Here is a 24,125-nt window from a genome sequence, read left to right as displayed (position 1 = left end):
AAAAAATTAATTGAACGCAGTATACATAAAATTACGACCACTAAACGTAGCTCCACCTTTATAAGGAGGTCCCATAAACAAGACATTGTGCGTATTCCCTTTGTGTCAATTTATGGGGGAGATAGTGGCAATATTGCTGCCATCCTGAGACAAGAATGGCATATTTTGCACAAGGGATTACCCAATGTCACTGAATTTACAGTTCCCCCTATGATGTCCTACAAGAAAAGCCCCAATTTGCGGGATAAAGTTGTAAAAGCGGATTTAGGGGGTAAAGATGTGGAGAGACAGATGAGATTGGCACCATTGAGGAATGGCAATTTCCCTTGCCTTTCATGCTGCAACTGTAGTTGCATCATGAAGGTCGATGGTTTTGCACATCCCTATAGCGGTAAGTTGTTCAAAATTAAAGGACACTATACATGTAGATCCACTGACGTGGTATACATGATACAGTGCCCTTGCAGTCTGATTTACGTGGGGGAGACCACGATGGAATTGAGAGAGAGAATCAATAAACATAAAAGTAGAATAAGAAAAGGGGCATTGGATACACCAGTTGCTAAACATTTCATTGAACATAACCATTCCATAAACCAATTACGATTTCATGCTATTGACAGTGTAGGATACCTGAGACGTGGTGGTGATAGAAAGAGAATCCTGAGAAGAAAGGAACTTAAATAGATTCACACCCTTAGATCCCTCCAACCTTTTGGCCTTAACATAGATTTTAATGTCACTTCCATTGATTAATGATGGGTAGGTAGTATGTCCTCTAGGTACTTAGACATCGTGTTTTTAGTGTGTTATATGTAGATTTGTCCCAGGTGATTCACCCCTTATGTCTTAGGATAAACCTGTTGCCTTTAAGTATATTCATGTGCCATCATTTCACTTATGCATGCTATATATTTTTGTATTATGGCTCTATTATATGCCCTTTTATCTACTGTAATTTTTGGATTATAGCCAGTATGATCATGATATATATGTGGTCCTCTTGCTCATGTGTTATGGTATTGTCCCATGTGAGTGCCGAAAAAGTTTGATTTAAACTTATTGTATTGATCTCCATAGATGTGTCTCCCGTTGCCATGGCATTGATGATGTCGCACTGCAATGACGCCGCACGCGAGTGTTCCCGTGATATGTTCATTGGATGCACGAGGGTGCGTTCTGATGACGTCCGTTGACATGACGCATGGGTATGTGCGTCATATGGCTCTTGAGACAGCCGGTTGGCTGCATGCATGAGCGCCGTCAGTTGCCATGGATGCGGGTTGACGCTTCTCACTGGATGAGCGGAACTTTACGCGCCTGCGCACTACACTCGGGGCAACGCCGACATGACCAACATCGCCATGATGTGGATGCAATTGACTAGCGTCTTGCTATGCCTACAACCAGGTGCACGGTAATAGCCTGTTCTATATGTATATACTTAATAGTGATTGGTAGATGAGATGAACATTGATTGCTATTGGCGATTTGAGGGGGTGTGTTTTTATATGTGGGGTATATATATATGTAGAACAATGTGGATGTCATTAGGCTTGACAAAGGCTGAGTTTCAGCCGAAACGTTGCTGTTTTTACTTGTCTGGGGGTCGCAATAAACAGTTTGGAAGATATGAGATGCTGCCGGTGCCATTTTTTCTACTGTTAAAGGGGCAGGCACTGTGGAGGTCACTGTTAAAGGGGCGGACACTGTGGAGGTCTCTGTTAAAGGGGCGGGCACTGTGGAGGTCACTGTTAAAGGGGTGGTCACTGTTAAAGGGGCGGGCACTGTAGAGGTCATTGTTAAAGGGGCGGGCACTGTGGAGGTCTCTGTTAAAGGGGCGGCCACTATGAAGGTCACTGTTAAAGGGGTGGTCAATGTTAAAGGGGCGGCCACTGTGGAGGTCTCTGTTAAAGGGTGTGGGAATGTGAACATTGAGGTGTTGTTTGCACCAGGAGCGTATCACCAAGGGGCCCGGACTTGGTGGAGTAAAAGCCCTAGTCCAGGTGTCCACTAAAGTAGTTGGGGGACACCATATAGATAGTGTAGCTGGTTCAGCTATTTCAGGGCGGGCTTTACTGGGAACAGGCAATGTGTTGGGTGGGTGCCTGTTCTCCATGCTCCAGTCCGGGATTCAGGGCATGCTCACGTCCAGGGATTCCATTTAATCTGGTTTCTGGAATTGGGTGTGGCTCACTCTGTAGAGTATGCAGACAGAGGCCTGGTGAGGCTCTGTCAGTGTGGTCTCAGCTAGGCAAGGCTGAGGGGCCATGAGGCTATGCAATAGCCTGGACTTTGGGGGACTCAGTGACGCCCGGGAACAAGCTTTGAAAGGTCAGAGTCGGGAGGACTGCTAGACCACAACCCCCTCCAAAGGTACTGCATTTGTTACAGCCTGAGGGCTGGTGGACTGCATGTCTGGGGTAAGCCGCACCTGGTTCCATGTGGGAACGCGATCGTATAGCCAAGTTAAGAAAACTATGTTTATTATGTTTAGGTAGAGCCCAGACGGGCAGGCTTTTGTTTTATGCCATGTTGTGTATGAAGAGTGTAAAATAAATCGCACTGTTTGGACCGGAAACCTAGTGGTTATGAAGATAATTCTGTGAGAATGACCCCCGAATAAGAGACGATCCCTTACAAGGGGTATCCACTATGAAGGCCACTGTTAAAGGGGTGGTCAATGTTAAAGGAGAGGGCACTGTGAAGGTCACTGTTAAAGGAGGGGCCACTATGAAGGTCACTGTTAAAGGGGCGGACACTGTGGAGGTCACTGTTAAAGGGGCGGACACTGTGGAGGTCACTATTAAAGGGGCGGGCACTGTGGAGGTCACTGTTAAAGGGGCGGTCACTGTTAAAGGGGCGGGCACTGTTAAAGGGGCGGGCACTGTAGATGTCACTGTTAAAGGGGCGGGAATTGTGGAGGTCACTGTTAAAGGTGCAGACACTGTGGAGGTCACTATTAAACGGACGGGCACTGTGGAGGTCACTGTTAAAGGGGCGGCCACTATGAAGGTCATTGTTAAAGGGGTGGTCAATGTTAAAGGGGGCGGCCACTATGAAGGTCACTGTTAAAGGGGTGGTCAATGTTAAAGGGGCAGGCACTGTGGAGGTCCCTGTTAAGGGGGGGGCACTGTGGAGGTCAATGTTAAATGGGCGAGCACTGTGGAGGTCACTGTTAAAGGGATGGGCACTATTAAAGGGGCGGGCAATGTGGAGGTTACTGTTAAAGGCGCGGGCACTGTGGAAGTCACTGTTAAAGGGGCGGGCACTGTGGAGATCACTGTTAAAGAGGCGGGCATTGTGGAGGTCACTGTTAACCTCCTGGGGACATATGACATACCGGCACATCATGATGCCCTGGTACTTAACGACTACACTATGAAGGTCACTGTTAAAGGGGTGGTCAATGTTAAAGGGGCAGCCATTATGAAGGTCACTGTTAAAGGGGCAGGCACTATGAAGGTCACTGTTAAAGGGGTGGTCAATGTTAGATGGGCGGGCACTGTGGAGGTCACTGTTAAAAGGGTGGTCAATGTTAAAGGGGCAGCCACTGTGGAGGTCACTGTTAAGGGGGTGGTCAATGTTAAAGGGGCAGGCACTGTGGAGGTCCCTGTTAAAGGGGTGGTCAATGTTAAAGGGACAGGTACTGTGGAGGTCCCTGTTAAGGGGGGGCACTGTGGAGGTCAATGTTAAATGGGCGAGCACTGTGGAGGTCACTGTTAAAGGGATGGGCACTATTAAAGGGGCGGGCAATGTGGAGGTTACTGTTAAAGGCGCGGGCACTGTGGAAGTCACTGTTAAAGGAACGGGCACTGTGAAGGCCACTGTTAAAGAGATGGTCAATCTTAAAGGGACGGGCACTGTGGAGGTCACTGTTAAAGGGGTGGTCAATCTTAAAGGGGTAGCCACTGTGTAGGTCACTGTTAAAGGGGCAGGTACTGTGAAGGTCACCGTTAAAGGGGCGGGCACTGTGGAGGTCAATGTTAAATGGGTGAGCACTGTGGAGGTCACTGTTAAAGGGGCAGGCACTGTGAAGGCCACTGTAAAAGGGATGGCACTGTGAAGGTCACTGTTAAAGGGTGGTCAATATTAAAGGGGCGGAAGATATGAGATGCTGCCGGTGCCATTTTTTCTACTGTTAAAGGGGCAGGCACTGTGGAGGTCACTGTTAAAGGGGCGGACACTGTGGAGGTCACTGTAAAATGGGCAGGCACTGTGAAGGTCACTGTTAAAGGGGCGGGCACTGTTAAAGTGGCGGGAACTGTGGAGGTCACTGTTAAATGGGCAGGCACTGTGAAGGTCACAGTTAAATGGTTGGTCAATGTTAAAGAGGCGGGCACTGTCGAGGTCACTGTTAAAGGGGTAAACACTGTGGAGGTCACTGTTCAAGGGGCGGTCACTGTTAAAGGGGCGGGCACTGTGGAGGTCATTTTCAAAGGGTTGGGCACTGTGGAGGTCACTGTTAAAGAGGTGGGAACTGTGGAGGCCACTCTTAAGGGGGCGGGCACTGTGGAGATCACTGTTAAAGAGGCGGGCATTGTGGAGGTCACTGTTAACCTCTTGGGGACATATGACATACCGGCACATCATGATGTCCTGGTACTTAACGACTACACTATGAAGGTCACTGTTAAAGGGGTGGTCAATGTTAAAGGGGCAGCCATTATGAAGGTCACTGTTAAAGGGGCAGGCACTATGAAGGTCACTGTTAAAGGGGTGGTCAATGTTAGATGGGCGGGCACTGTGGAGGTCACTGTTAAAAGGGTGGTCAATGTTAAAGGGGCAGCCACTGTGGAGGTCACTGTTAAAGGGGCAGGTACTGTGGAGTTCACTGTTAAAGGGGCGGGCACTGTGAATGTCAATGTTAAATGACAGGATGCAGCGCAATTGCCACTACCTGTCATTGCACCGACTACTTACAAAGAAATGTGCTTCATGACTAGGGATGAGCGAACCCGAACTGTATAGAATTTTGGGGTGTCCGTGACACGGACCCGAACCCGAACATTTTCGTAAAAGTTCGGGTTCGGTGTTCGGCGCTTTCTTGGCGCTTTTTGAAAGGCTGCAAAGCAGCCAATCAACAAGCGTCATACTACTTGCCCCAAGAGGCCATCACAGCCTTGCCTACTATTGGCATGGCTGTGATTGGCCAGTGCAGCATGTGACCCAGCCTCTATATAAGCTTGGGTCACGTAGCGCTGCACGTCACTCTGCTGATTCAAGCATAGGGAGAGGTTGCTGCTGCGACGTTAGGGCGAGATTAGGCAGATTAACTCCTCCAAAAGACTTAATTCAGTGATCGATCTCCAGCTGTGGATCATTGAAGTGCTGATATTGAATTGCTCCCTTTTTTTAGGCTGCCCAGAGCGTTTTTATATCACTTTTTTCTGGGGTGATCGGCGGCCATTTTGTGGCTTGTGGTGCACCAGCACAAGCTACCACCAAGTGCATTTAACCATCAATAGTGTGGTTATTTTTTGCTATATCCTACATCAGGTGCAGGCTGAGCCTGTGTCACCCAAGTGCATTTAATCATCAACAGTGTGGTTATTTTTTGGCCATATACTACATCAGGTGCAGGCTGAGCCTGTGTCACCCAAGTGCATTTAACCATCAACAGTGTGGTTATTTTTTGGCCATATACTACATCAGGTGCAGGCTGAGCCTGTGTCACCCAAGTGCATTTAACCATTAATAGTGTGGTTATTTTTTGGCCATATACTACATCAGGGGCAAGTTGAGCCTGTCACCCAGCGCCTAAAAAATAGCCCTGACATTTATATTCCTCCAAATCAGTACTGTTTTAGCTGGTCAAGTTATTTGTAGTGACCGTAAAAGCACAGTTTTTGTTCTGGGTTGAAAAACTATTCCCAAATTTGCCATTCTCAAAATTAGTAGTTTCTGCTATATCAGGCCTACTTTAAATCTATCCCAAAAAGGGTATATTAGATTCAAGGTGCTGATAGTGTCATTCTGAAAAACTTAACACACACGCTACAGTGCAGATACAAGTATAATTCTGTGATTAAAGGTATACCTGTCACCCAGCGCCTAAAAAATAGCCCTGACATTTACGTATATTCCTCCAAATCAGTACTGTTTTAGCTGGTCAAATTATTTGTAGTGACCGTAAAAGCACAGTTTTTGTTCTGGGTTGAAAAACTATTCCCAAATTTGCCATTTTCAAAATTAGTAGTTTCTGCTATATCAGGCCTACTTTAAATCTATCCCAAAAAGGGTATATTAGATTCAAGGTGCTGATAGTGTCATTCTGAAAAACTTAACACACACGCTACAGTGCAGATACAAGTATAATTCTGTGATTAAAGGTATACCTGTCACCCAGCACCTAAAAAATAGCCCTGACATTTATATTCCTCCAAATCAGTACTGTTTTAGCTGGTCAAGTTATTTGTAGTGACCGTAAAAGCACAGTTTTTGTTCTGGGTTGAAAAACTATTCCCAAATTTGCCATTTTCTAAATTAGTAGTTTCTGCTATATCAGGCCTACTTTAAATCTATCCCAAAAAGGGTATATTAGATTCAAGGTGCTGATAGTGTCATTCTGAAAAACTTAACACACACGCTACAGTGCAGATACAAGTCTAATTCTGTGATTAAAGGTATACCTGTCACCCAGCGCCTAAAAAATAGGCCTGACATTTATATTCCTCCAAATCAGTACTGTTTTAGCTGGTCAAGTTATTTGTAGTGACCGTAAAAGCACAGTTTTTGTTCTGGGTTGAAAAAGTATTCCCAAATTTGCCATTTTCAAAATTAGTAGTTTTGCTATATCAGGCCTACTTTAAATCTATCCCAAAAAGGGTATATTAGATTCAAGGTGCTGATAGTGTCATTCTGAAAAACTTAACACACACGCTACAGTGCAGATACAAGTCTAATTCTGTGATTAAATGTATACCTGTCACACAGCACCTAAAAAATAGCCCTGACATTTATATTCCTCCAAATCAGTACTGTTTTAGCTGGTCAAATTATTTGTAGTGACCGTAAAAGCACAGTTTTTGTTCTGGGTTGAAAAACTATTCCCAAATTTGCCATTTTCAAAATTGTGGTGAACGGGAACAATGAGGAAAACATCTAGTAAGGGACGCGGACGCGGACGTGGACATGGTTGTGGTGTTGTTAGTGGACCCTCTGGTGCTGGGAGAGGACGTGGCCGTTCTGCCACAGCCATACGTCCTAGTGTACCAACTACCTCAGGTCCCAGTAGCCAGCAGAATTTACAGGGATATTTGGTGGGGCCCAATGCCATTCTAAGGATGGTAAGGCCTAAGCAGGTACAGGCATTAGTCAATTGGGTGGCCGACTGTGCATCCAGCACGTTCACATTATCTCCCACCCAGTCTTCTGCAGAAAGCGCACAGATGGCGCATGAAAACCAAGCCCATCAGTCTGTCACATCACCTCCATGCATATCAGGGAAACTGTCTGAGCCTCAAGTTATGCAGCAGTCTCTTATGCTGTTTGAAGACTCTGCTGCCAGGGTTTCCCAAGGGCATCCACCTAGCCCTTCCCCAGGGGTGGAAGAGATAGAATGCACTAACGCACAACCACTTATGTTTCCTGATGATGAGGACATGGGAATACCACCTCAGCACGTCTCTGATGATGACGAAACACAGGTGCCAACTGCTGCGTCTTTCTGCAGTGTGCAGACTGAACAGGAGGTCAGGGATCAAGACTGGGTGGAAGACGATGCAGGGGACGATGAGGTCCTAGACCCCACATGGAATGAAGGTCGTGCCACTGACTTTCAGAGTTCGGAGGAAGAGGCAGTGGTGAGACCGAGCCAACAGCGTAGCAAAAGAGGGAGCAGTGGGCAAAATCAGAACACCCGCCGCCAAGAGACTCCGTCTGCTACTGACCGCCGCCATCTGGGACCGAGCACCCCAAAGGCAGCTTCAAGGAGTTCCCTGGCATGGCACTTCTTAAAACAATGTGCTGACGACAAGACCCGAGTGGTTTGCACGCTGTGCCATCGGAGCCTGAAGCGAGGCATTAACGTTCTTAACCTTAGCACAACCTACATGACCAGGCACCTGCATGCAAAGCATGAACTGCAGTGGAGTAAACACCTTAAAAACAAGGAAGTCACTCAGGCTCCCCCTGCTACCTCTTCTGCTGCTGCCGCCTCGGCCTCTTCTGCTGCTGCAGCCTAAACCTCTTCCTCCGCCTCTGGAGGAACGTTGGCACCTGCCGCCCAGCAAACATGGGATGTACCACCAACACCACCACCTGCGTCACCATGCATCTCAACCATGTCACACGGCAGCGTTCAGCTCTCCATCTCACAAACATTTAAGAGAAAGCGTAAATTCCCACCTAGCCACTCTCGATCCCTGGCCCTGAATGCCAGCATTTCTAAACTACTGGCCTATGAAATGCTGTAATTTAGGCTGGTGGACACAGACAGCTTCAAACAGCTCATGTCGCTTGCTGTCCCACAGTATGTTGTTCCCAGCCGCCACTACTTCTTCAAGAGAGCCGTGCCTTCCCTGCACAACCAAGTGTCCGATAAAATCAAGTGTGCACTGCGCAACGCCATCTGTGGCAAGGTCCACCTAACCACAGATACGTGGACCAGTAAGCACGGCCAGGGACGCTATATCTCCCTAACTGCACACTGGGTAAATGTAGTGGCGGCTGGGCCCCAGGCGGAGAGCTGTTTGGCGCGCGTCTTTCCGCCGCCAAGGATAGCAGGGCAACATTCTTTGCCTCCTGTCTCCTCCTCCTCAGCTTCCTCCTCCTCTTCTTCCACCTCCTGATCCAGTCAGCCACACACCTTCACCACCAACTTCAGCACAGCCTGGAGTAAACGTCAGCAGGCCGTTCTGAAACTCATATGTTTGGGGGACAGGCCCCACACCGCACAGGAGTTGTGGCGGGGTATAGAACAACAGACCGACGAGTGGTTGCTGCCGGTGAGCCTCAAGCCCGGCCTGGTGGTGTGCGATAATGGGCGAAATCTCGTTGCAGCTCTGGGACTAGCCGGTTTGACGCACATCCCTTGCCTGGCGCATGTGCTGAATTTGGTGGTGCAGAAGTTCATTCGCAACTACCCCGACATGTCAGAGCTGCTGCATAAAGTGCGGGCCGTCTGTTCGCGCTTCCAGCGTTCACACCCTGCCGCTGCTCGCCTGTCTGCGCTACAGCATAACTTCGGCCTTCCCGGTCACCGCCTCATATGCGACGTGCCCACCAGGTGGAACTCCACCTTGCACATGCTGGACAGACTGTGCGAGCAGCAGCAGGCCATAGTGGAGTTTCAGCTGCAGCACGCACGGGTCAGTCGCACTGCGGAACAGCACCACTTCACCACCAATGACTGGGCCTCCATGCGAGACCTGTGTGCCCTGTTGCGCTGTTTCGAGTACTCCACCAACATGGCCAGTGGCGATGACGCCGTTATCAGCGTTACAATACCACTTCTATGTCTCCTTGAGAAAACACTTAGGGCAATGATGGAAGAGGAGGTGGCCCAGGAGGAAGAGGAGGAAGAGGGGTCATTTTTAGCACTTTCAGGCCAGTCTCTTCGAAGTGACTCAGAGGGAGGTTTTTTGCAACAGCAGAGGGCAGGTACAAATGTGGCCAGACAGGGCCCACTACTGGAGGACGAGGAGGACGAGGATGAGGAGGAGGTGGAGGAGGATGAGGATGAAGCATGTTCACAGCGGTGTGGCACCCAAAGCAGCTCGGGCCCATCACTGGTGCGTGGCTGGGGGGAAACACAGGACGATGACGATACGCCTCCCACAGAGGACAGCTTGTCCTTACCTCTGGGCAGCCTGGCACACATGAGCGACTACATGCTGCAGTGCCTGCGCAACGACAGCAGAGTTGACCACATTTTAACGTGTGCGGACTACTGGGTTTCCACCCTGCTGGATCCCCGGTACAAAGACAATGTGCCCACCTTACTTCCTACACTGGAGCGTGATAGGAAGATGCGCGAGTACAAGCGCACGTTGGTAGACGCTCTACTGAGAGCATTCCCAAATGTCACAGGGGAACCAGTGAAAGCCCAAGGCGAAGGCAGAGGAGGAGCAAGAGGTCGCCAACGCAGCTGTGTCACGGCCAGCTCCTCTGAGGGCACGGTTAGCATGGCAGAGATGTGGAAAAGTTTTGTCACCACGCCACAGCTAACTGCACCACCACCTGATACGGAACGTGTTAGCAGGAGGCAACATTTCACTAACCTGGTGGAACAGTACCTGTGCACACCCCTCCACGTACTGACTGATGGTTCGGCCCCATTCAACTTCTGGGTCTCCAAATTGTCCACGTGGCCAGAGCTAGCCTTTTATGCCTTGGAGGTGCTGGCCTGCCCGTCGGCCAGCGTTTTGTCTGAACGTGTATTCAGCACGGCAGGGGGCATCATTACAGACAAACGCAGCCGCCTGTCTACAGCCAATGTGGACAAGCTGACGTTCATAAAAATGAACCAGGCATGGATCCCACAGGACCTGTCCATCCCTTGTGCAGATTAGACATTAACTACCTCCCCTTAACAATATATTATTCTACTCCAGGGCACTTCCTTATTCAATCCTATTTTTATTTTCATTTTACCATTATATTGCGGGGCAACCCAAAGTTGAAAGAACCTCTCCTCTGTCTGGGTGCCAGGGCCAAAATGTGTGACAGTGGCCTCTTCCAGTGGTGGGTGACGTGAAGCCTGATTCTCTGCTATGACATGAAGACTGATTCTGTGCTGACATGAAGCCAGATTCTCTGTTACGGGACCTCTCTCCTCTGTCTGGGTGCCGGGGCCTAAATATGTGACAGTGGCCTGTTCCAGTGGTGGGTGACGTGAAGCCTGATTCTCTGCTATGACATGAAAACTGATTCTGTGCTGACATGAAGCCAGATTCTCTGTTACGGGACCTCTCTCCTCTGTCTGGGTGCCGGGGCCTAAATATGTGACAGTGGCCTGTTCCAGTGGTGGGTGACGTGAAGCCTGATTCTCTGCTATGACATGAAGACTGATTCTGTGCTGACATGAAGCCAGATTCTCTGTTACGAGACCTCTCTCCTCTGTCTGGGTGCCAGGGCCTAAATGTGTGACAGTGGCCTCTTCCAGTGGTGGGTGACGTGAAGCCTGATTCTCTGCTATGACATGAAGACTGATTCTGTGCTGACATGAAGCCAGATTCTCTGTTACGGGACCTCTCTCCTCTGTCTGGGTGCCAGGGCCTAAATGTGTGACAGTGGCCTCTTCCAGTGGTGGGTGACGTGAAACCTGATTCTCTGCTATGACATGAAGACAGATTCTGCGCTGACATAAGGCCAGATTCTCTGTTACGGGACCGCTCTCCTCTGTCTGGGTGCCGGGGCCTAAATGTGTGACAGTGGCCTGTTCCAGTGGTGGGTGACGTGAAGCCTGATTCTCTGCTATGACATGAATACAGATTCTGCGCTGACATAAGGCCAGATTCTCTGTTACGGGACCGCTCTCCTCTGTCTGTGGGCCGGGGCCTAAATGTGTGACAGTGGCCTGTTCCAGTGGTGGGTGACGTGAAGCCTGATTCTCTGCTATGACATGAAGACTGATTCTGCGCTGACATGAAGCCAGATTCTCTGCTATGGCATGAAGAGACTGATTCTCTGCTGACATGAAGCCAGATTCTCTGCTATGGCATGAAGAGACTGATTCTCTGCTGACGTGAAGCCAGATTCTCTGCTATGGGACCTCTGTCCAATTGATATTGGTTAATTTTTTTATTTTTATTTTTATTTTAATTCATTTCCCTATCCACATTTGTTTGCAGGGGATTTAACTACATGTTGCTGCCTTTTGCAGCCCTCTAGCTCTTTCCTGGGCTGTTTTACAGCCTTTTTAGTGCCGGAAAGTTCGGGTCCCCATTGACTTCAATGGGGTTCAGGACGAAGTTCGGGTCGGGTTCGGATCCCGAACCCGAACATTTCCGGGAAGTTCGGCCGAACTTCTCGAACCCGAACATCCAGGTGTTCGCTCAACTCTATTCATGACGAACTAATTTATCACAAAGCAAATTTTTTTAAACTTTGCTCATCTCTAATTATATTATTTAGAATCATGTATGTACACTTCTAAAAAAAACTCTTAACCCCTTCAAGACTGAACCAGTTTTCACCTTCCTGCCATGCAAATCTGACGTGTCACTTTATATGGTAATCACTTATGTAACCGATTCTGAGATTGTTTTCTCGTGACATGTTCTTCGTGTTAGCAGTAAATTTGGGTCAATATTTTTCTTTATTTATATAAAATTCGAACTTTGAAGACCGATAGTAATACCTTTTAAAATAGTTATTAATCAACATTACCCATATGTCCCATTTTATAAATGTCACTTTATTTTTTTAGGATGTGTGGAGATCCGCTCTGGTAGGCAGTGGTAGCGAGTGCAGTATAGAGGCAACACAGACCGGTCTTGGTGTAAAACACGATGCTTTGTTTATTCACAAGGTGCATACAAGTGAAAGACGGTGCAGTTCATAGGGAGGGTGGTCACACACAACAGCAAAATAATAGTTCAAACACAGCAAGTCCCTGCTGCAGGCTACTTGAGGCCTGTTTCCATCACATAAAGCAAAGTCTATTTAAAGCCAGGAGTAATGTCACCTTTTTCTCCTTGGTGAACCAAGTCCCTCGGTCCGGCTTCTAGCCACGGAACACGGATCCCTCCTGGCTTCAGCTGCTCCTTTACAGGCCTCAGCAAACAGCCCAGCTCACCTCCACTTCTCAATCTCCCAGCCAGAGAACACAGAAGCTCCACATTGCACACCACACCCTTGTTGCTGGTCTGGTTTTAACCCTTCCCTGCAAAACCTGGCCTGGACCGTGGGGAGACAGGCACCCGCCCGCATATCTGCCTGCTCCCAGTAAGAGCCGGCCCGGATCCGCTGTGTTAACAGCATAACCGCTGCAAAATGCACTTTTCCGGCTCTTACTCCACCGGGGCTAGGACCCCCGGTGGCACGTACCTTCCATCTACCACCAACCCAGGTACTCTCCTATAGATGTTAGAAGGCTTAGAATTTTAGAAGCAATTTTTTACATTTTAAAGAAAATTTTCAAAACCAATTTTTTTAAGTATCAATTTAGTCAAGTGATCTTGAAGGGCATAAGAATAGAAACCACCCGTACATGACCACATTTTAGAAACTACACCCCTCAAATTATTCAAAACTGATTTTACAAATTTTGTTAACCCTTTAGTTGTTCTACAAAACTTTGCTCATCTCTAATCATATTATTTAGAATCATGTATGTACACTTCTAAAAAAACCTCTTAACCCCTTCAAGACTGAACCAGTTTTCACCTTCCTGCCATGCAAATCTGACGTGTCACTTTATATGGTAATCACTTATGTAACCGATTCTGAGATTGTTTTCTCGTGACATGTTCTTCGTGTTAGCAGTAAATTTGTGTCAATATTTTTTTCTTTATTTATATAAAATTCAAACTTTGAAGACCGATAGTAATACCTCTTAAAATAGTTATTAATCAGCATTACCCATATGTCCCATTTTATAAATGTCACTTTACTTTTTTAGGATGTTAGAAGGCTTTGAATTTTAGAAGCAATTTTTCACATTTTAAAGAAAATTTTCAAAACCAATTTTTTTAAGTATCAATTTAGTCAAGTGATCTTGAAGGGCTTATAGAATAGAAACCACCCGTACATGACCACATTTTAGAAACTACACCCCTCAAATTATTCAAAACTGATTTTACAAACTTTGTAAACCCTTTAGGTGTTCTACAAAAATTAAAGGAAAATAGAGGTGACATTTAAAAATGTCATTTTTTTTTTTTTTTTTTTTACAGATTTTCTATGTTAATCACATTTTTCGTGTAGCACGGCAAAGGTTAACAGTGGAGATGAGCGAATCTCATATTTTGAAATTCGTTCACTCTTTGTTTACTGGTAAAAGATGAATTGCATTATGGATTCCGTTACCACAGACCATAACGCAATTCTATGACGAAATGCATAACGGAATCCTTTCCTGCATAACAGAAACGGGATGGATCCGTTATGCAGCCCATAAACTTATATTATGACGGAATGAATAACGGAATGCCTCTAAAGTCATTCCTTTATGCATTCCATCATAAAATTGAAATTATGGTCCGTGGTAATGGAATCCATAACGCAATTCACCTTTTACCAGTAAACGAATCGCAAATGAATTTCATAACTGGAAATTCGCTCATCTCTAGTTAACAGCAAAAATCCCTCAATATTTATTACCCTGATTCTGCAATTTAAAGAAACACCCTATATGTGGTGTGACACAGTGAAAGGTCTGGTGTGGAGAGGAAGGTATTTTCCTCCAAGTATGTGCTACTGGACTGATTGACACCAAGGTGAGATCAAGCACCGGACTGGATCTCATATGCCAATGTGGGCTTTGTTGACAGCTGACTTTTTTTTAAATGCCAGCTGGATGGCAGTAGGTGGTGTGTGTGAGGCCTGTGGCTGGATGTCGGCTTGGGGCCTGTCTGGGAGGACAGGTTGGCGAACACCTGGACTTGTCCCTCTTCCGCGGTACCCGCAACATGGTGGGAATTAAACACCAGGACTGGACCTTCTTAAGATGTACCCACGGCATGGTGTAAATTGAGCATCAGGTCTTTTGTTTTTGTTAACCGGCTTGTGTGAATAAACACTGAACTTCTGTTTAAGAACTGTTTTGTGCCTCTGCACTGCGTCCGCTTACCCTGCCTACCAGAGTGAATCCCCACAGTGGGTATAAAACAAGGAAAGGAGTGCCATATGGCTTTCAGAAAGCAAATTTTGCTGGAATGGTTTTTGGGTGCCATGTTATATTTAAAGAGACCCTGAGGTATGAAACCCTCAAAAAGTGACCCCATATTAGAAAATACACCCATCAAGGAATTTACTATAGATTTACTGAGCACTTGGACCCCACAGAAATGCATGGCTGTGAAAATGAAAAATGTTCAATAAAATGTTGCTTTCCCCCCAATTTGTTCATTTTCACAAGTGGTAAGAGGGAAAAAAGCAGCCCACAAAGAGTTACCCATTTTCTCCTGAATACGGCAAGACCCCATAACTGGTTGAAAACTGCCCTATGCACAGACCGCAGGGCTCAGTACAGAAGGAGCAGCATATAGCTTTTGGAGGGCAGATTTCTCTGGAACAGTTTTTGGGCGCTATGTCACAGTTGAAGAGAACCTGAGATACCCCTGGAGTGGAAACACCCAAAAAGTGACCTCATTTTGGAAACTGCACACCTCATTGAATTTATTGAGGGGTGACAGAGCATTGACCCCACAGGCATTTCACAGAATTTAGAAATACTTGGCTGTGAAAATTCAAAATTTACTATCTTCCAATAAAATGATGCTTTAGCCCCATATTTGTTGTTTTCACAAGTGGTAAGATGAGAAAAAGGTTGTAAACTGCTCTATGGGCACATGACAGGGCTCAGAAGTGAAGGCTTTTGGAGGGCTGATTTCTCTGGAAAGGTATTTGGGCACTGTCATATCTGAAGAGACCCTGAGGTATCCCTGGAGTAGAAACCCCCAAAACTGACCCTTAAGGAATTTATTGAGTAGTGTAGTGACTGCTATGACCCCACAGGCATATAATTTTTTGAAACATTTGGTTGTGAAGATGAAAAACTACATTTGTTCCAATAAAATGTTGTTTTAGCCCCAGATTGAACAAGAAAAAAGTACCCCACAGTTTGTAAGGCATTTACTCCTGAATATGGCAAACCCCATATGTAATCATAAACTGCCATTTTGGGCACACTGCAGGGCTCAGAAGAGGTACCGGTATATTGTTTCAACTAATAATTTGTAATTGTTTGAATAATTTTAAATAGGCCACCAGGTGCTGAAGAGCTAAGGGCAATTACCCAGTTTTCCCTCCGTTTAATGTAGTCCTCACAATAAGTATGGATTTTCCTATTTATCAGTGAAATAAAGTGAAGAAGACTATAGAAGTTACAGCTAAAATGTGCACCGTTTTACTATTTTGCAGCACTACTTAACATGCTTCAGTGGGACGATAGCTATACCATTTCTTCTAGCAAATGCTCTTTGTGTTGGAAATGATCAGCAAACTGTAAGCCAGCTTATAGGAACAATATTTACATGTGTAGGAATCACTACATTTATCCAGACAACATTTGGTGTAAGGTAGGCTATCTTGTCTTATTTTGAGATATAACACTTTTATAGTGCAATAAGTGCATGCTTTTTATGATGCTGTTTTTGCCACTTTACATATCCACTTTGTTTCTATGGTTAATCAACTATATGTTGAGGACAGGAGCTTTTCAGGATCTTGCATAATCCTGCCGCTTGTGTTCGGCTGCTTCCCGTTCCTGCTGGTCTATGCTTCCTGGTGCCTTTCTATATATAGCAAATGTCTTCTCAACCAATCACTGGCCACAATGGTGACCTGCTTTACCAAAGGTGCAGGCGTATACTCTGTCGAGAGTGACCAGGAAGTAGAACCCAGCAGAGGGCAGTGGAATGGTAGCAGCGGAGAATTGGTGGAAGTATGAATTAATTTGTGACTGGCCACAGTGAACGGCCAAGCTGCACATCTAATTGGTGGAAAATAGACCTAATAGTGGATGCACTGATTTGATCTTCTTGCTCTAAATTTAATTGGCTTTTCACTGTAGCCAATCACAGTTGTTTTACCAATTAAATATTTATGCTCTGATTATCACTGCTTGTGCCATTGTAAGTTGAGTTAGGTTTTCTTAACTATGGCCTAGGAAAAGCCAATGCAAGCTGAAATATTGTTACTTGAAGGACCACTGTATTAAATTAGCAAGCTTTTAAACAATTTGACTATTATATTTTAATACAATTTCAATAATATTTGAAATTATTTGTACTGTTTAAATCTCCTGAGGGTCCATGTGCAGGAGCAGTGGTAAATGTATTCCTTGATTTCAAACTACATATGGTATGTTGACTCATGAGTTTACCTAGCCCACCTATGTTATAGCAGCATGCAGCTACCCAGCGGAGAAAAGTGTGTGGTGATGGAGAACATTGGAGAGACAATAGATGGTACAGTGGAGGCTACTCATGGTGGCAGTTGCCCTGCTCCAGCATTCCCCTGGGTCTTGCAGTGAGGAGAAGGTGCACCTGTCTCCCCTAGGGAAGACCCTGTTCCAGCATATCCTGCCTTTTAGAAGGGGGTTGATATTGAATGTTGGTGAGGTGCAAGGCAGGAAGTAAAGCCTTTAGTAAGTAAAGCAATTGGGGCAGTTCAACACATAACCAACTTTTACCGATGAACCAGCAGTTTCGACAAACATTTACTTTTCAGCATAGGCACAGTTCTTAAACAATCTTAAATAAATTTCCTTCAGAATCAGAAATTTTGTCTCTATGTACCATATACAGATGCACTTTCTTATTTTAGGTTATGCAAGGCACTAGTTCAGACTGTGGGTGTTCACAAAACCTCTAAAATTCCCACTGCGGGGTATAGATCCTAAATCAAATTCGTAATCCGTCTCTCTGGCATGACTAAAGACCGGAGGCCATTGAAACCCAGACAATTTGGCTGCTCAAACTTCCAAATAATATTCCTTTTCCTTGCTCAGTCTGATAAGTTCCCTGGAGTACCTCTCTGGGCCCCACAATCTGATTGTACAATACACATGCAGTAATCCCCGGAGGAGTTGCTGCAGAGGATGGGAGTGGTAGTGGCCCTGATGAAGTGATGTGTCACAGTGTACTTCATCAAGCTGTTGCTCCGTGGGGACTGGTGCAGTAGAAATGTTGTCTCTGGACCGGAACCCCACATCCTGGCAGGAAGAAGGACCAGTCCTTTCCTACCAATAGGGGAGGAACAGGGTGGTTTGCTTAACACTTGCCATTCATATCCTTATTGGTAACAATGGCCATACATACAAAATACATAACAATATAAAATACAATATTATCTATTTGCAATTTTCAAAACACCCAGTTCTGGGGAACTACACACATAAGAGTCAAGTTCCTGCAGGCTGTTCATACTAACTCACCCTCTCCCAACTGCTTACACACAGGAAGGAGCCAAGCGCAAGGAATTGGGCCCGCCCCTGTCTGGTAAATGCAAACTTTAGGGGGTTAAAGAGGACTTGTCAGCACAAAATTCAATGCAATCTACAGTCAGCATGCTATACAGCAGGATAAGCTGAGCAGTTTTGTTGGAAAATATTCAGTAAAACCTTGTCATTTATACATTCAAATCTCTGCTATTTCTGATTTCATTTTTCATGGGAGAGGTGTTATCAATGACTGACAGCTATCTCTGTATACACACTTAGGGTACTTTCACACTTGCGTTGTTTGATTCCGGCAGGCAGTTCCGTTGCCTGAACTGCCTGCCTGATCAGGCAAACTGTATGCAAACGCATGTCATTTTTTCTGACTGATCAGGCATTTTTCTGACTGATCAGGATCCTGATCAGTCTGAAAAATGCCTGATCAGTCAGAAAAATGCATTGCAATACCAGATCCGTTTTTCCGGTGTCATCAGGCAAAACGGATCAGGTATTTATTTTTTTCTCATTTTAAAGGTCGGAGACCTGAAGGACGGATCCGGCATTCCGGTATTTTGAATCCGGCACTAATACATTCCTATGGAAAAAAATGCCGGATCCGGCATTCAGGTAAGTCTTTAGGCTACTTTTACACTTGCGGCAGAGAGATCCGGCAAGCAGTTCCGTCGCCGGAACTGCCTGCCGGATCAGGCAAAATGTATGCTAACTGATGGCATTAGTAAGACTGATCAGGATCCTGATCAGTCTTAAAAATGCCTGATCAGTCGAAAAAATGCATTGAAATGCCGGATCCGTCTTTCCGGTGTCATCCGGCAAAAACGGATCCGGCATTTATTTTTTCACCTTTTTTTCAGTCTGCGCATGCGCATACCGGAAGGACGGATCCGGCATTCCGGTATTCTGAATGCCGGATCCAGCACTAATACATTCCTATGGGAAAAAATGCCTGATCCGGCATTCAGGCAAGTCTTCAGTTTTTTTAGCCGGAGATAAAACCGTAGCATGCTACGGTTTTCTCTTTTGCCTGATCAGTCAAAACGACTGAACTGAAGACATCCTGATGCAAACTGAACGGATTACTCTCCATTCAGAATGCATGGGGACATACCTGATCAGTTCTTTTCCGGTATAGAGCCCCTAGTACGGAACTCTATGCCGGAAAAGAAAAACGCTAATGTGAAAGTACCCCTACATAGAGAATGATATCAATCACTGATAACCAATGAAATATAAATGAAAATGAAGTATATATTACAAGTTTTACTGAATCTTTTGCCACAAAATGATGTATCAATCAGTTCCGTTCCTCTTGCTCTTTAGGGCTCTTTCACACTTGCGTTGTCCGGATCCGGCGTGTACTCCATTTGCCGAAATTACACGCCGGATCCGGAAAAACGCAAGTGAACTGAAAGCATTTGAAGACGGATCCGTCTTCAAAATGCGTTCAGTGTTACTATGGCAGCCAGGACGCTATTAAAGTCCTGGTTGCCATAGTAGTAGTGGGGAGTGGGGGAGCATTATACTTACAGTCCGTGCGGCTCCCGGGGCGCTCCAGAATGACGTCAGAGCGCCCCATGAACATGGATGACGTGATCCATGCGACACGTCATCCATGAGCGTGGGGCGCCCTGACGTCACTCTGAAGCGCCCCGGGAGCCGCGCGGACGGTAAGTATACTGCTCCCCCGCTCCCCACTACACTTTACCATGGCTGCCAGGACTTTAGCGTCCTGGCAGCCATGGTAACCATTCAGAAAAAGCTAAACGTCGGATCCGGCAATGCGCCGAAATGACGTTTAGCGTAAGTCCGGATCCGGATTAATGCCTTTCAATGGGCATTGATTCCGGATCCGGCCTTGCGGCAAGTGTTCCGGATTTTTGGCTGAAGCAAAAAGCGCAGCATGCTGCGGTATTTTCTCCGGCCAAAAAACGTTCCGGTCCGGAGCGGAAGACATCCTGATGCATCCTGAACGGATTTCTCTCCATTCAGAATGCATTAGGATAAAAGTGATCAGGATTCTTCCGGCATAGAGCCCCGACGACGGAACTCTATGCCGGAAGAAAAGAACGCAAGTGTGAAAGAGCCCTTAGCACGCTGCCTTCAGATTTCACTGCATTTTATGGTGACAGGGCCTCTTAACCCTCTAGTTCAGCCAGAAGTTACATAATATTTATAAAATTGTCTTTTCAGCTGGAGTACATCTTACCACACAGAGATAATTGCAATTTTAAATAATTGCACAGAACTGAGCCATCCATTACCACAACTAAGTGGTATGGCAACAATTACACTGCTTGCAACTTGGAAAGGTGGGGGTTCAACTTGTAGACAAGCAGGGGCGTACTGAGAACCCTCAGGGCCCCCAGGAAAGAATAAATCAAGGGCCCCCTTACAGTCCCCACCTATGTGCTGCCGCAAGCCCCACCCTTGTCCCACCTCCATGTCCCGCCTCCAGCCACCTCCAGCCACACAAATAATTAAACAAACAGAAGTGCCATCCAATTTGAGCTTCAAAAATATATAGCATTGGCCAGTCTGCAGTTTAAAAGAGAAGCAGAGAGCGGAGTTCAGCAATTTTTTTTGCCAAAACGGTCTATGATTTTCCCTTTGTCTCTCTTTATCCTTAAAGAGGACCTTTCATCAGAATCAAGTATGTAAACTGAATATACATACATGGAGAGCGGCGCCCAGGGACCCCCCTGCACTTACTATTATCCCCGGGCGCCGCTCCGTTCTCCGGTGATAGCCTCCAGTAAAGTCATAGTTAGGCTCCACCCATTTGAGCCTGCCAGCGTCTCTTTCTCCTATGCTTTAGCGCTGGCCAATCGCAGCGCTCAGCTCATAGCATTGCTAAGAGCTGAGCGCTGCGATTGGCCAGCGCTATAGCATAGGAGAAAGAGACGCCGGCAGGCTCAAATGGGTGGAGCCTAACTATGACTTTACCGGAGGCTATCACCGGAGAACGGAGCGGCGCCCGGGGATAATAGTAAGTGCAGGGGGGTCCCTGGGCGCCGCTCTCCATGTATGTATATTCAGTTTACATACTTGATTCTGATGAAAGGTCCTCTTTAACCACCTCAGCCCCCAGTGCTTAAACACCCTGAAAGACCAGGCCACTTTTTACACTTCTGACCTACACTACTTTCACCGTTTATTGCTCGGTCATGCAACTTACCACCCAAATGAATTTTACCTCCTTTTCTTCTCACTAATAGAGCTTTCATTTGGTGGTATTTCATTGCTGCTGACATTTTTACTTTTTTTGTTATTAATCGAAATTTAACAATTTTTTTGCAAAAAAATGACATTTTTCACTTTCAGTTGTAAAATTTTGCAAAAAAAACGAGATCCATATCTAAATTTTGCTCTAAATTTATTGTTCTACATGTCTTTGATAAAAAAAAAATGTTTGGGTAAAAAAAAAAAAATGGTTTGGGTAAAAGTTATAGCGTTTACAAACTATGGTACAGAAATGTGAATTTCCGCTTTTTGAAGCAGCTCTGACTTTCTGAGCACCTGTCATGTTTCCTGAGGTTCTACAATGGCCAGACAGTACAAACACCCCACAAATGACCCCATTTCGGAAAGTAGACACCCTAAGGTATTCACTGATGGGCATAGTGAGTTCATAGAACTTTTTATTTTTTGTCACAAGTTAGCGGAAAATGATGATTTTTTTCTTTTTTTTTCTTACAAAGTCTCATATTCCACTAACTTGTGACAAAAAATAAAAACTTCCATGAACTCACTATGCCCATCAGCGAATACCTTGGGGTGTCTTCTTTCCAAAATGGGGTCACTTGTGGGGTAGTTATACTGCCCTGGCATTCTAGGGGCCCAAATGTGTGGTAAGGAGTTTGAAATCAAATTCTGTAAAAAATAACCAGTGAAATCCGAAAGGTGCTCGGAATTGGGCCCCTTTGCCCCTTTGCCCACCTAGGCTGCAAAAAAGTGTCACACATCTGGTATCTCCGTATTCAGAAGAAGTTGGGGAATGTGTTTTGGGGTGTCATTTTACATATACCCATGCTGGGTGAGAGAAATATCTTGGCAAAAGACAACTTTTTCCATTTTTTTATACAAAGTTGGCATTTGACCAAGATATTTATCTCGCCCAGCATGGGTATATGTAAAATGACACCCCAAAACACATTCCCCAACTTCTCCTGAATACGGAGATACCAGATGTGTGACACTTTTTTGCAGCCTAGGTGGGCAAAGGGGCCCATATTCCAAAGAGCACCTTTCGGATTTCACTGGTCATTTTTTACAGAATTTGATTTCAAAGTGCTTACCACACATTTGGGCCCCTAGAATGCCAGGGCAGTATAACTACCCCACAAGTGACCCCATTTTGGAAAGAAGACACCCCAAGGTATTCGCTGATGGGCATAGTGAGTTCATGGAAGTTTTTATTTTTTGTCACAAGTTAGTGGAATATGAGACTTTGAAAGAAAAAAAAAAAAAAGAAAAAATCATCATTTTCCACTAACTTGTGACAAAAAATAAAAATTCTAGGAACTCGCCATGCCCCTCATGGAATACCTTGGGGTGTCTTCTTTCCAAAATGGGGTCACTTGTGGGGTAGTTATACTGCCCTGGCATTCTAGGGGCCCAAATGTGTGGTAAGGGGTTTGAAATCAAATTCTGTAAAAAATGACCAGTGAAATCCGAAAGGTGCTCTTTGGAATATGGGCCCCTTTGCCCACCTAGGCTGCAAAAAAGTGTCACACATCTGGTATCTCCGTATTCAGAAGAAGTTGGGGAATGTGTTTTGGGGTGTCATTTTACATATACCCATGCTGGGTGAGAGAAATATCTTGGCCAAATGCCAACTTTGTATAAAAAAATGGGAAAAGTTGTCTTTTGCCAAGATATTTCTCTCACCCAGCATGGGTATATGTAAAATGACACCCCAAAACACATTCCCCAACTTCTCCTGAATACGGAGATACCAGATGTGTGACACTTTTTTGCAGCCTAGGTGGGCAAAGGGGCCCATATTCCAAAGAGCACCTTTCGGATTTCACTGGTCATTTTTTACAGAATTTGATTTCAAAGTGCTTACCACACATTTGGGCCCCTAGAATGCCAGGGCAGTATAACTACCCCACAAGTGACCCCATTTTGGAAAGAAGACACCCCAAGGTATTCGCTGATGGGCATAGTGAGTTCATGGAAGTTTTTATTTTTTGTCACAAGTTAGTGGAATATGAGACTTTGAAAGAAAAAAAAAAAAAAAGAAAAAATCATCATTTTCCACTAACTTGTGACAAAAAATAAAAAATTCTAGGAACTCGCCATGCCCCTCATGGAATACCTTGGGGTGTCTTCTTTCCAAAATGGGGTCACTTGTGGGGTAGTTATACTGCCCTGGCATTCTAGGGGCCCAAATGTGTGGTAAGGGGTTTGAAATCAAATTCTGTAAAAAATGACCAGTGAAATCCGAAAGGTGCTCTTTGGAATATGGGCCCCTTTGCCCACCTAGGCTGCAAAAAAGTGTCACACATCTGGTATCTCCGTATTCAGAAGAAGTTGGGGAATGTGTTTTGGGGTGTCATTTTACATATACCCATGCTGGGTGAGAGAAATATCTTGGCCAAATGCCAACTTTGTATAAAAAAATGGGAAAAGTTGTCTTTTGCCAAGATATTTCTCTCACCCAGCATGGGTATATGTAAAATGACACCCCAAAACACATTCCCCAACTTCTCCTGAATACGGAGATACCAGATGTGTGACACTTTTTTGCAGCCTAGGTGGGCAAAGGGGCCCATATTCCAAAGAGCACCTTTCGGATTTCACTGGTCATTTTTTACAGAATTTGATTTCAAACTCCTTACCACACATTTGGGCCCCTAGAATGCCAGGGCAGTATAACTACCCCACAAGTGACCCCATTTTGGAAAGAAGACACCCCAAGGTATTCGCTGATGGGCATAGTGAGTTCATGGAAGTTTTTATTTTTTGTCACGAGTTAGTGGAATATGAGACTTTGAAAGAAAAAAAAAAAAAAGAAAAAATCATCATTTTCCACTAACTTGTGACAAAAAATAAA

General features: G+C 45.5%; 1 protein-coding gene across 2 annotated transcripts in view; it reads left to right on the top strand.

The window, feature by feature from the left end:
* Positions 1-24,125, top strand: part of SLC23A1 (solute carrier family 23 member 1) — a 434,941-nt gene that overhangs the window by 69,117 nt on the left and 341,699 nt on the right. For both annotated transcript variants that reach the window (XM_040442715.1, XM_040442724.1), the window contains exon 3: positions 16,030-16,187. In XM_040442715.1, coding sequence (XP_040298649.1) covers positions 16,030-16,187 — 158 coding nt within the window. The remainder of the gene's footprint in view (positions 1-16,029; positions 16,188-24,125) is intronic.

This window comes from Bufo bufo, chromosome 1 (genome assembly GCF_905171765.1).
Source record: "Bufo bufo chromosome 1, aBufBuf1.1, whole genome shotgun sequence".
Lineage (NCBI taxonomy): Eukaryota > Metazoa > Chordata > Amphibia > Anura > Bufonidae > Bufo > Bufo bufo.
The sequence above is the reverse complement of the archived record's forward strand: the minus strand, read 5'-3'. Positions and strand labels throughout refer to the sequence as shown.